This window comes from Scophthalmus maximus, chromosome 16 (assembly GCF_022379125.1).
Source record: "Scophthalmus maximus strain ysfricsl-2021 chromosome 16, ASM2237912v1, whole genome shotgun sequence".
In the NCBI taxonomy this organism is placed as follows: domain Eukaryota; kingdom Metazoa; phylum Chordata; class Actinopteri; order Pleuronectiformes; family Scophthalmidae; genus Scophthalmus; species Scophthalmus maximus.
In genome coordinates, this window is record NC_061530.1 from 11,756,662 (window position 1) to 11,767,765 (window position 11,104).

At 40.4% G+C, this 11,104-nt stretch overlaps 2 protein-coding genes across 5 annotated transcripts; both read left to right on the plus strand.

The window, feature by feature from the left end:
• The first annotated feature begins 230 nt into the window (after positions 1 to 230).
• LOC118287512 (carbonic anhydrase 4) lies at positions 231 to 3,939 on the plus strand. 3 transcript variants are annotated; one of them, XM_035612793.2, is made up of 9 exons: positions 231 to 289; positions 563 to 638; positions 760 to 786; positions 888 to 1,058; positions 1,248 to 1,396; positions 1,492 to 1,587; positions 2,358 to 2,436; positions 2,508 to 2,671; positions 2,772 to 3,939. In XM_035612793.2, the coding sequence occupies exons 2-9, from the start codon at positions 563 to 565 to the stop codon at positions 2,958 to 2,960; spliced, it is 951 nt and encodes a 316-aa protein (XP_035468686.1). In that variant the 5' UTR covers positions 231 to 289; the 3' UTR covers positions 2,961 to 3,939. The 3 variants fall into 3 exon arrangements, with proteins under 3 accessions (XP_035468686.1, XP_035468687.1, XP_035468685.1); XM_035612794.2 differs by having other exon boundaries at positions 258 to 278; XM_035612792.2 differs by lacking the exon at positions 231 to 289 and adding an exon at positions 369 to 398.
• A 143-nt stretch (positions 3,940 to 4,082) lies between these two features.
• On the plus strand, positions 4,083 to 10,733 carry ca15b (carbonic anhydrase XVb). 2 transcript variants are annotated; one of them, XM_035612796.2, is made up of 9 exons: positions 4,083 to 5,070; positions 7,850 to 7,925; positions 8,635 to 8,661; positions 8,761 to 8,931; positions 9,068 to 9,216; positions 9,337 to 9,432; positions 10,038 to 10,116; positions 10,188 to 10,351; positions 10,452 to 10,733. In XM_035612796.2, the coding sequence occupies exons 2-9, from the start codon at positions 7,850 to 7,852 to the stop codon at positions 10,578 to 10,580; spliced, it is 891 nt and encodes a 296-aa protein (XP_035468689.2). In that variant the 5' UTR covers positions 4,083 to 5,070; the 3' UTR covers positions 10,581 to 10,733. The 2 variants fall into 2 exon arrangements, with proteins under 2 accessions (XP_035468689.2, XP_035468688.2); XM_035612795.2 differs by lacking the exon at positions 4,083 to 5,070 and adding an exon at positions 7,654 to 7,680.
• Positions 10,734 to 11,104: the final 371 nt, after the last annotated feature.

The following is an 11,104-nucleotide window of genomic DNA, read 5'->3' on the forward strand; positions in this document are numbered from 1 at the left end:
ATTTAAAAATGTATATTTAAACATAATAATAATTTAGCAGAGGTGGGGATATGAATCCCCCCCCCAAATCGCACCCCTGTCAAATAAAGGACACAGTGAGGGCATCACTCCGGTGAGTGTTATCAGAGAGCTGTGGAACCGAAAGATAACAAAGATGATGATATAAAGAAGGTGGAGTTCTAAAACGTGACGTTTAACGTAATGCAGCGAGGTACGATTCCATGAATGGGTGGGTGGATAAAAACAGGAGGGTGAGGCTCCAAACTGTTTGAGGACAGGTGCGTCAAACGTAAGACATGATTCAGCTGCACCAAGATTTTCTCCAACATTTTGCATATTTTTTAACATGCACTAGTTTGTGTTCATTTTAATTATCCAGAAAGATGTGTTTAGAATTAGTGCGTTTTTCCTAAATCTGTTTTTTTGTGACAACCTAGAAATAATGAAGAGCAGATGATTTAATGTTCTTAATATTTGAATCACTCTTTTTTCTTACCGAGGATTTAATGTGATCCGATTAATTGCCAATAATGAATTTGAATACATTTTTCTGTTACTTTAGATGAACTCTCTCGTAGCAGCCGTGCTCACCGTGTGTGCCCTCGTATCCAGCGTCCACTGTGCCTCAGAGTCAATTGGTGGGTATCTGAACCTTTTTTTTTTCATCTTGGATTTACAACTCTTTGGACAAATGCTGCGTCTATAAGAAGACTACTTTTCATTATGAAGTGATAACAATGTCTCCTCTTCCTCCTCCAGCCTGGTGTTATCATCTACCAAGCTGCAGTGAGTAGTCTCATTATTATCTCTTAAATGGTGATTATATTTCATCTTTACATCTTCCGCTGCTCCTCTCCAGCTGCTCAGAGGCTTGTTTGTGTTTATAGATGACAACACCTGGCCAACCATTTCTCCTCAATATTGTAATGGCAACCAACAGTCACCCATCAACATCGTCCCGGCATCTGCCAAATTTAATGCCAACCTGACCGACTTCACCTTTAAAAACTTCAACAGCATCTCCGCACTAGAAAGCATCAAAAACACCGGCAAGACGGGTAAGAGACGGGTGTGGACAGACAGCCTCTGTAAGACTTATTCTTTGACAGCACATCATTGTCGAATAACCAAATGCAATCAAAGCTTTTAATTTTTAATTTAATTTTTTTTTTTTTTTTAACAAAAACATTATCATGCTTGGAATTTCTTGTCATCAGCACTAATTCATCTTTTATAACCTCCTCCAGTCAAGGTTACCTTTGGAAGCGGTGTTCAAGTTTCAGGAGGGGATCTGTCCGAAGCCTATGACAGCCTGCAGTTCCACTTGCACTGGGGAAATGGCTCCTCAGTCCCTGGATCTGAGCACACTGTGGATGGCAAGCGCTACCCCATGGAGGTATATATATATTTTTTTCATGTTAAGCTAGAAGTTGAAGTTACAGCAATAAATTGATGAAGATATAATATATTTTCTTTACTTCACTCCCACAGTTGCATATTGTAAACGTCAAGGCATCCTATAATGGGAACACAACCCAGGCTGTTGCAGACTCCAAAGGACTTGCTGCTCTAGGTTTCTTCATTGAGGTGAGATGCATTCAAGTTCATCTTGATATTATCTGTCTCTAACCTCATTGCTCCAAGCAGCAACCACTCAAGTCAAATGCTTTGTGTCTGCATGCAGTGTTTGGCACTTTCTACACCCAAACGACAGTGAAACATTTGGCTGATCACACATTCTCCAAAATGAATTTATGTTTTTGCACAAAAAGAGTGGTTTAACTCAGCTCAACTGTCGGATGATCATTTTGTGGAATTTATGGTGATAACCTTTTTTTCTCACTTAAACATCCCCTGAAACTTTTGCCCAATTGCATTGTATTGGATGCCCTCATTTGACTGCGTTGGATGCATGTGCGTCAGATCCCAAAAAAAACTTAATAAGTATAATGGAAGCCTTTCAGTCGAATGCGGTGCAGTGTGTGTGTGTGTGTGTGTGGGTGTGTGTGTGTGTGTGTGTGTAAAAAACACTCCCTGTCACTGGTATGATGGCCCAGGGCTTCAGCTCTGTTGATAAAACAAAGCTACTGGAGGTCTTTGTCCTCCACATTTTCCATTTCAATTATTGGACTGCTAACCTGCTCTGTCTCGCATTTTGGTCTTTCTTCTTCAGCCACCCTAACTGTCTTGGACGAGTGCTGCTTTGCTTGGGTTGTCACTTTCAAGCCCCTCAGTAACACCTAACAGGGCCAAGGGGGTTAAAAATGAAGAATATGGGCTCAATTTAAGACTTCAGGTTCTATATCTTAAGGACGTTTAATCAGAAGCAGAATTAATTATTGTGTGCATTCTTTCAGGAAATGTCAGGGACTGCCACTGGCCAACCTGCAAGCTGGAAGACCTTAACTTCCTATTTGACTAACATCAAAGACAAAGGTAAGGAAAACAGTTCTACTCATTTAAATAAAATGATGCAGTTCCTTCAGAGGTCGTGTTTCTGTTCTCAGATGACTCTGTTTCAATTGCATCTGGGATTTCACTGGACGATCTCCTGGATGGGGTGAATCGCTCAAGGTATTATCGTTACCTTGGCTCCTTGACCACCCCTGCTTGCAATGAGGCCGTGGTTTGGACTGTGTTCAAAGAGCCGATCAAAGTCAGCAAAGATTTGGTGAGTTTCTGGTGGCCCTCAAGTACAGTGGCCTGTACAGCAAGCACATATGCTCCACCTGTGACTCATGCAGCTAACTCGCTCAATGTCTTGTCCCCAGATTGACCTCTTCAGCACAACAATGTATGTAACCAACAGCTCATCACCTTTAATGACGAATGTCTTTCGAAAAATCCAACCCGAGCAACCAGTCACTGAGTCTGCAGGCAGCAGCATCCGCTCTGCCTCCACAGCCTGGTACTCTCTGGGGCTGATGGCCCTGAGTCTTGCTCTGGGGAGGAAATGGTAATGACTTATTGTGTTTCTGGTGAACCTGTCCTACCCCGTAAGATGTTGTCTGAACTTTTTAAAGTTGCTAATACATAAAGTCTGCAATTAACTTTGTATCATTAATGCTCTTAATTCAACATGTGGGAGACAATATGCATCTGTGATCAGTCTTTTCTCATCCAAGCTAAACTGAGCCTCAACACCACAAGAACATACTTGTTTTCTAATTTAGCTCAATATATTAACAATCTTAATCACAAAATTCTTTCAGGAACATTAAGTGTGATGATGGCTACTGCTTAAATGTATTTCACCATCACAGTTTTTATCAGCTTGTTTTTGTAATGACAAGCTGTAAGGAATAATTAGCCAAAGTAAGTTTTAAATATGTATGCATGGTTGCATAAATGGCATGGACAAGAGTTTTGAATTTTGTTATGCAGCACAGAGGCAATTTCGCAACAGCTCATGTATTAAGTCTACTGAGTAGCTCTACTGAAGTTAATACAGAAATGCCAAAATTCATAAATGCAATCAAAGTGTGAAAGTGTCTTGATACACTCTAAATGAGCATTACATGTGTCTGTCTTGAGAGCTTCAAAAGCGTTATATATTCAGCAACAATAGCTGTTTCTAAAATGGTAGATATGATTTTGTATATTACTTCATTTTGTAACCTGATTTGCTATTTTTAGTTCTTGTCGGTGACTTTTGCAGTGAATATACTGTAGCAGATAAATGTTGCCACGCTGAACACAAAATGAAACCTGTGCTGCCTCTTTCAGTTGGTGTGATGAAGGACTGACTGTGTCAGTACAATGAACACCATCATCACCTTTTTGACCTTTAAACCCCTTGTTAGATATCCTTATATTAAAATGTTGTGATGTCAGTCATTTTTCAGCAATCTTACTTTTATTGTTTAAAACTATTTCTTAAAAAGGGATTATGCATTGGTGGTTGTTGACATGTTGATTAAATGCTAATTTTGCTCATCATTCTGGTCATGTCAATGCATATTAACCTGATTGTGATTGGTCTGTGAGCCTAGAACACATGCCACATGCTCTCATGGGCACCTGGAATCACAGGCACAAAGAGAGGGCCAGTAAAATATGACTCCACAGCCCACGGATGTGCAGATCACTGAGATTTGTCTCAGTATTCCCAATAACCAGCTTGACACTGGGTGTACGCATTTGCTGTTTCACATATTGGACACTTAAGGCAGTACATTCATATGTAGTACTTAGTATACTCACTGTTGTAGTGCATGAATTCTGACAGTAGTTTTGTCCCAAAGCGAAAAGCTATTGAACTCACTGGGAATTATGATTGCAACTTGTGTCCTTGATTGTCGTCTGCCATAATATCTACCGGCTTCTTTGTTTACTACACACAAGTGCATAATGCACTATAAATTGTATGGAAAAGTAAGGTGTGATTTCCACTTCCTGTAGGTCTTCTTAATACAGGTAGATGAAATGTGAACAGAATAAGAACAAATATCTTACATATTATGCTTCATTCTGAGCAAACCAAAGAGGATGGATGAGGATTGTCACATGGCTTCTTTCTCATTTGTGTGGTTTGAACAAAATGACCGATTCAAAACGAAAACCTTCGGCTGCACACAAACAAAGCCACTACAGGGCACCAGACTGTGCTGATTGAAAGAGGTGCAATGCTGTATGTAGAAGTGTATGTGTGTGCAGGTAGGAGGAGCAGAATGGAAGAGCAGTACAGTGGGAGAAAAGTGTGTTACATGCCCTTAGCCTCATTAAATATTTACCTTTGAATCCCTAACTGTCAGTTTACCTTTCAAAGGGCCTACCATATCTAATGGTTCAAAAAGCCACGGGCTTGCTCATGTAGTGTGCACACCTCGCTCCCTCTTTTTTCTCCACTTCACCACGTTGATCTCATATACCATTGAGTAGACCGCCAGACGGTCTGCGTGCAGGGCTTCTCTTTGGGGTTGCTTCCAGTGTAGGCTCTGGTTTCAGATCGGACCCACTGTCAGGAAGAAATTGCTTGCAAAGAGGAACCTTGTAGGCGGTCCCTCTCCCTCTCTGGAACTTACATGACGAAAATCCATTATAGTGACGGATCACTCTAATACGTGTACAGTAAGTGCATAGCTTAGTCCGAGGGTGGTGAAATCATGAGACAATTTTCCGCAAACGAACACAAAAAGCAAGGTACTATTCAGAACTCTGACATTTTGACAGTGGTGTATAAAGAGCTTACATGCTATACTTGAGTAAAAGTAAAGATATCTTACTTGAAAATGACTCTGGTATAATTAAAAGTTTCACATAAGGAAATGACTTGCTTATATCAAATGTACTTTGAGTATCAAAAGTATTTGTCAGGTATTAAAATGTAGCTAAGTATCAAAAGTGAAAGTTCAAAGAACAAAACATCCAGAATCAATTTATTAAATTTCAACTTAATTTACAGTATTCCTTTCTCCCTCCTCCTCCCTCTACTCCTTCCCTCTCTTCTCTCATGTTTCTGTATGGCTGAGTGGGCCGTTGTGTGCTGTGTATTGTGTTAAGGACACCCTCGAAAATGAGATGGTTCATCTCAGGGGCTTATCCTTCCAATAAATGTTAAATTTTTTTACCATCAGAGAAGAACTTGATGTCATCCACTTCGAAGTCCAACTCCTCTAGTATTATATCTGCTATTTCTTCCACCAGCACAGCTGCACAAAGCTCAAGCCTTACAATTGTGAGATCAGGCTTTGGTGCGAGTTTTGCCTTGCCTAAAATGAACCCTACTTCACTCTGTCCTTCTGCATTTCTCACTTTAAGATATGCAATGGCACTGATCACCTTAGGGGATGCGGCGCAGAAGACACACATCTCTTTTTCTGTGTGACGAACCACAAATTGTCTTGTTTCTGCACCAAACTCCTTCTCTCCCTCCATGGCAGTCCTCTTCAGCCCATAGATGGCCACTGCCATCTGAAGGACAGTTGCCAAACACGTGGACTCTCATGCAAAACTCCACTACATTCGCCATCAAGGTTATGGTCACAACCTCAAAAATCGAAGATAGCCACATGGATCTTTTCTGACCAAAAGTCTGTGGAACATGTGCTGAATGTCAGACATGATTTCAACTGATTCATTCCTGAAGTGAATGAGGAGCCCAAGAAGACTGTTGTTGGGATCTGGACCCTGAAGCAGTACATCATTCAGAGATGTGTTGTTTCACTGTGCACTTGAGCCAACACTACTCTGATCTGTCCCGGTTTTTGGTACACTCTAAACATCGGCTTACCAACACTCTTGGTCATTTTTCAGCATGGGTGCAGATTCAGCAAGTCCATTGCAGAAGATTTTCCTCATGAAGCCAATGAAGTGTTCCTTCATCTCAGGTTTCTTTTGCAGAGTTCAGCGAAGGCACATGAGGCGGTTCAGTGCTTGTTCCCTGTTGTAGGGCAGACGTGGTCTAGGGCTTTTGAATGGGAGAAATCGGTCTCTCAAAATATTCCTATACTTTGGTTCAACTTATATCTTCACCACAGACGTCAATGTGTATCTTACCAGGGTAGCCAATCAAACTTTATGATCATGGATACAGGTGTACCTCAAGGTTCATCTTAAGGCCCATTGTTATTTTCTATTTTCATTAATGAGCTCCCGCAACTATGTTCTGACAGCCATATTCAGCTTAATGCTGATGACACAGTGATATTTACTCCTCCAAGACCAACATCTCACAAATTCAGTGTAACCTACAAGCTGACTTCAATACAGTTCAGAAGTGGTTCTCCTACAACAAACTTATCTTAAATAAGAAAAAGTCACATAGCATGTTACTTGGTACAAAATGTTTTTGTTCCAAGAATCTCCAAAGAAATAGGGTGACATTCATGCCAACTTATTGCCCCGTCCGACTGGAACAGCCTGCCCAACACGTTCAGATCCATCACCTCTTTCAATTTCTTTAGGGCTTCTCTATTTGCTCATCTTAAAAAAAACATGCTCCTAATTCTGTTAATATTGGCTTATGAAAAATATATGTTAAACATGTACATTTGTAAATACATTAGTTTATGTATGTTCGAGTTTTTGTATGCAGCATATGCATGCGTGCAAAGAGAAATAATCTGTTGGTTTTGGAGGGGTCAGGCTTGGGAGAGCTTATGTTTGTGTATGACTGAGTATGCTGTTGTGTGCTATGTGTTCTGTTATGTGTTAAGGACCCCCTTGAAAATTAGATGGTTCATCTCAAGGCAATAATCTTTCCAATAAATGTGCATTTTTTTCAACTATCAGAGAAGAACTTGATTACATCCACTTCGGTGTCCAACTCCTTTAGTATGACATCTGCTATTTCCTCCCTGTTGCTGGGAATGAGGTTACACTCTATGAGCGTGGGCAGTAACAGGTGTACTTTTCAATCAGTCGACACCTGAAAGATCAGTGCACATTGTAGAGCTGTATGCAGCACTCTTTGCCCCGCTGTCGGTCGCTCTCTCTCTCACAAAAACATTGACCCGACTGACCATCGACAGTACAACGTAACATTACAGTCCCAAACTTACGTGTCATTAATTATAAAAATCTACAACCACGAGTTTCATAAGAGTCACCACACAGACCCCACCTCAGTGGGCCGATGAAGGGAGGAGTGGTTTCAGACACTGAGTTAGAGAATAAAAAGCGGGAGGATGAGGATCCAAAGTTGTTATTGGACACAACGTAGGTACAGGTGCTTCAAAGGTAAGACATGGATTGGATAAGACTTGATTCAGCAGCACCAAGATCTGTCTGACAATGTAGATAGAATGAAGAGCAGATGATTCTATGTTCATTGTACACATTTGCTTATAGAGGATTTAATGTGATTAATTAATGAATTAATACATACATTTTTTGACTGTTGCTTTAGATGAACTTTCTAGTAGCAGCTGCGCTTGCTGTGTGCGCCTATGTATCCAGCGTCCATTGTGCCTCAGAGCCAATTGGTGGGTATCTGAACCATTTTATTTCACCTTGGACAAACTATGGAGACTACTTGTCATTATTCAATTCAATTCAATTCAATTTTATTTGTATGGTCCCATATCACAACATACATTGTCTCAAGGCACTTTACATAGATAGGTAAATATGACAATATTACAGGGAAAACCCAACAAATCCCACAATGAGCAAAGCACTTGGCGACGGTGGAGAGAAATAACTCCCTTTTAACAGGAAGAAATCTCTGACAGAACCAGACTCAGTTGTGGGCGGTCATCTGTCTCGACCGGTTGGGGTAAGGAGAGAAATGAGGAAGAGAAGAGAGGTGGGCAGAAAGAGGGAGGGAGGAGAGACAGTAGGAGAAAAAAGAGAGAGAGGACAGTTGTAATCTCTACCAGACTGATACTTATAATTAAAAAATACAATTATGTTGTTGTTATTATTAGTGATGATATTAATATCAATATAATAATAACAATAATAATGACGGGTTTGGATCCTGCAGCTCTGGGGTCAGAGATACACTAGGAGAGATAGAAAACACAAACAGGGTTAGTGACATGTAATGTAAACATATCGGGGGACAGGGGGGTAGTATAACAGCTGCTTTAATTTCTACCAGACTGATACTTATAATTAGTGAAAACTGATACTTATAAATACAATGATGTTATTATGAAGTGATAACCATATCTCCTCTTCCTCCTCCAGCCTGGTGTTATCATCTGCCAAGCTGCAGTGAGTAATCTTATTCTTATCTCTTAAATGGTGATTATATTTCATCTTTACATCTTCCGCTGCTCCTCTCCAGCTACTCAAAGTCTTTTGTGTTTATAGATGACAACACCTGGCCAACCATTTCTCCTCAATACTGTAATGGCACCCGACAGTCGCCCATTAACATTGTCTCATCAAATTCCAAACCTGATGCCAGCCTGACCGCCTTCACCTTTAAAAACTTTGACAACACCTCCGTGCTAAAAAGCATCAAAAACACCGGCGGGACAGGTAAGAGACGGGTGTGGATGCCCCCTGTTGACTCTACTGACTTATAGACCTTGTCACAGCACTTGTCCTATTTAGTAGTTTTCTCCTGTTTCTCATCAGTTTAAACTTGTCCAACCTGTCTTTTAACCTCCTCCAGTCAAGGTTACCTTTGGAAGCGGTGTTCAAGTTTCAGGAGGGGGTCTGTCCGAAGCCTATGACAGCCTGCAGTTCCACTTGCACTGGGGAAATGGCTCCTCAGTCCCTGGATCTGAGCACACTGTGGATGGCAAGCGCTACCCCATGGAGGTATATATATATATATATATATATATATATTTTTTATTTTCTACATGTTAAGCCAGAAATTTAGGTTACAGCAATAAATTGATGAGGATATAAGATATTTTCTTTACTTCACTCCCACAGTTGCACATTGTAAACAGCAAGGCATCCTATAATGGAAACACAACCCAGGCTGTTGCAGACTCCAAAGGACTTGCTGTTCTTGGTTTCTTCATTGAGGTGAGATGCATTCAGGTTTTTGCCAACATATCTTGACGTTATCTGTCTCTAACTTCATTGCTCGAAGCAGCAACTGTTTAAGTCAAACGTCTTGTGTCTGCGATGTTTGTCACTTTCTGTACCAAAACGACGGCAAAACACTTGTCTGATCACACATACTCCAAAATGAATTTATGTTTTCTTACAAAGGATCGCTTTAATTTAGCTCAACTGTTGGATGATAATTTCGTGGAATTTATGGAGATAACCTTTTTTTCTCACTTCAACATCCCCTGAAACTTTTGCTTAATTGTACTGTATTGGATGCCCTCATTTGACTGCGTCGGATGGATTTAACTTCCCGTTTTGGATAAAGTAATCCCCTAGCCTCAATGTGTTATATCTCCCAGCAATCAAAACCATTTAACACACATTTTTCAATCCACTTGACAAACAGAGCATTAAGTCTTTCGTGCAACTGTTGGACTCTCATTCCATCATTTTGGATGTTCTCATTAGTTTCATTATTTTACTGTATTAATTCATACAAAGGCCCCAAGTAGCACTTGTTACATCCACTGAGTTAACAAAAAAAGCCTAATTAATTATTGTGTGCATTCTTTCAGGAAATGTCAGGGACTGCCACTGGCCAACCTGCAAGCTGGAAGACCTTGACCTCGTATTTGACTAACATAAAAAACAAAGGTAAGGAAAACAGTTCTACTCATTTAAATCAAATTATGCAGTATCTCCAGAGGTTGTGTTTCTGTTCTCAGATGACTCTGTTTCAATTGCATCTGGGATTTCACTGGACGATCTCCTGGATGGGGTGAATCTCTCAAGGTATTATCGTTACCTTGGCTCCTTGACCAGCCCTGCTTGCAATGAGGCCGTGGTTTGGAATGTGTTCAAAGAGCCGATCAAAGTCAGCAAAGACTTGGTGAGTTTCTGGTGGCCCTCAAGTACAGTGGCCTGTACAGCAAGCACATATACTCCACCTGTGACTCATGCAGCTAACTCGCTCAATGTCTTGTTTCCAGATTGACCTCTTCAGCACAACAATACACATCAACAACAGCTCATCACCTTTGATGACAAATGTCTTCAGAAAAATCCAGCCAGACCAACCAGTCACAGAGTCTGCAGGCATTTCCTCCAGAGAGGACTGATTGTGTCAGTAACATAAACACCATTATCACAATTATTTAATCTACATTTGGCCTTTCATCTCTGTGCTGAACTACTTGCCCATGCAACAGTTCTTTGCTCTCTTGTTTACTCATTCTTACATTCTTCATATTAAAATGATGTGGTGTCACCAATTTTTCAGCAATCTTACTTTTACGGTTTGAAACTATTTCTTAAAGGCATTATGCAACGGTCTCAGTGGTGGTTGTCGACATCCTGATTATGCTACTTTTTGATCATTCTAGTCATGTCAATGCATATTAATTTGAGTGTGTCAATGCATATCAACTTGAGTTATTTCCAGCTTGTCACTGGGTGTATGTATTGCTGTTTTACATATTGGACACTTAAGTCAGTACATTCATGTGTAGTACTTAGTATACTTAGTGTTGTAGTGCATGAATTCTGACATGGTAGATTTGTCCCGAATCAAACAGCTATTGGTTTGAAAGAAATGTTTTCCATACATTCTCATTTATGGGCTGCGTGTTATCTAATAAGAAGG

What these genes read in the sequence shown, in the direction of transcription:
- ca15b (XM_035612796.2), top strand. Translation starts at nt 7,850, where the DNA reads ATGAACTTTCTAGTAGCAGCTGCGCTTGCTGTGTGCGCCTATGTATCC. An exon ending in TTGTGCCTCAGAGCCAATTG is followed by an intron (nt 7,926 to 8,634) that starts GTGGGTATCTGA and finishes TTCCTCCTCCAG; the next exon opens with CCTGGTGTTATCATCTGCCA. An exon ending in TCAAAGTCAGCAAAGACTTG is followed by an intron (nt 10,352 to 10,451) that starts GTGAGTTTCTGG and finishes TCTTGTTTCCAG; the next exon opens with ATTGACCTCTTCAGCACAAC.
- LOC118287512 (XM_035612792.2), top strand. An exon ending in GCAAGCGCTACCCCATGGAG is followed by an intron (nt 1,397 to 1,491) that starts GTATATATATAT and finishes TCACTCCCACAG; the next exon opens with TTGCATATTGTAAACGTCAA. An exon ending in TCAAAGTCAGCAAAGATTTG is followed by an intron (nt 2,672 to 2,771) that starts GTGAGTTTCTGG and finishes TCTTGTCCCCAG; the next exon opens with ATTGACCTCTTCAGCACAAC.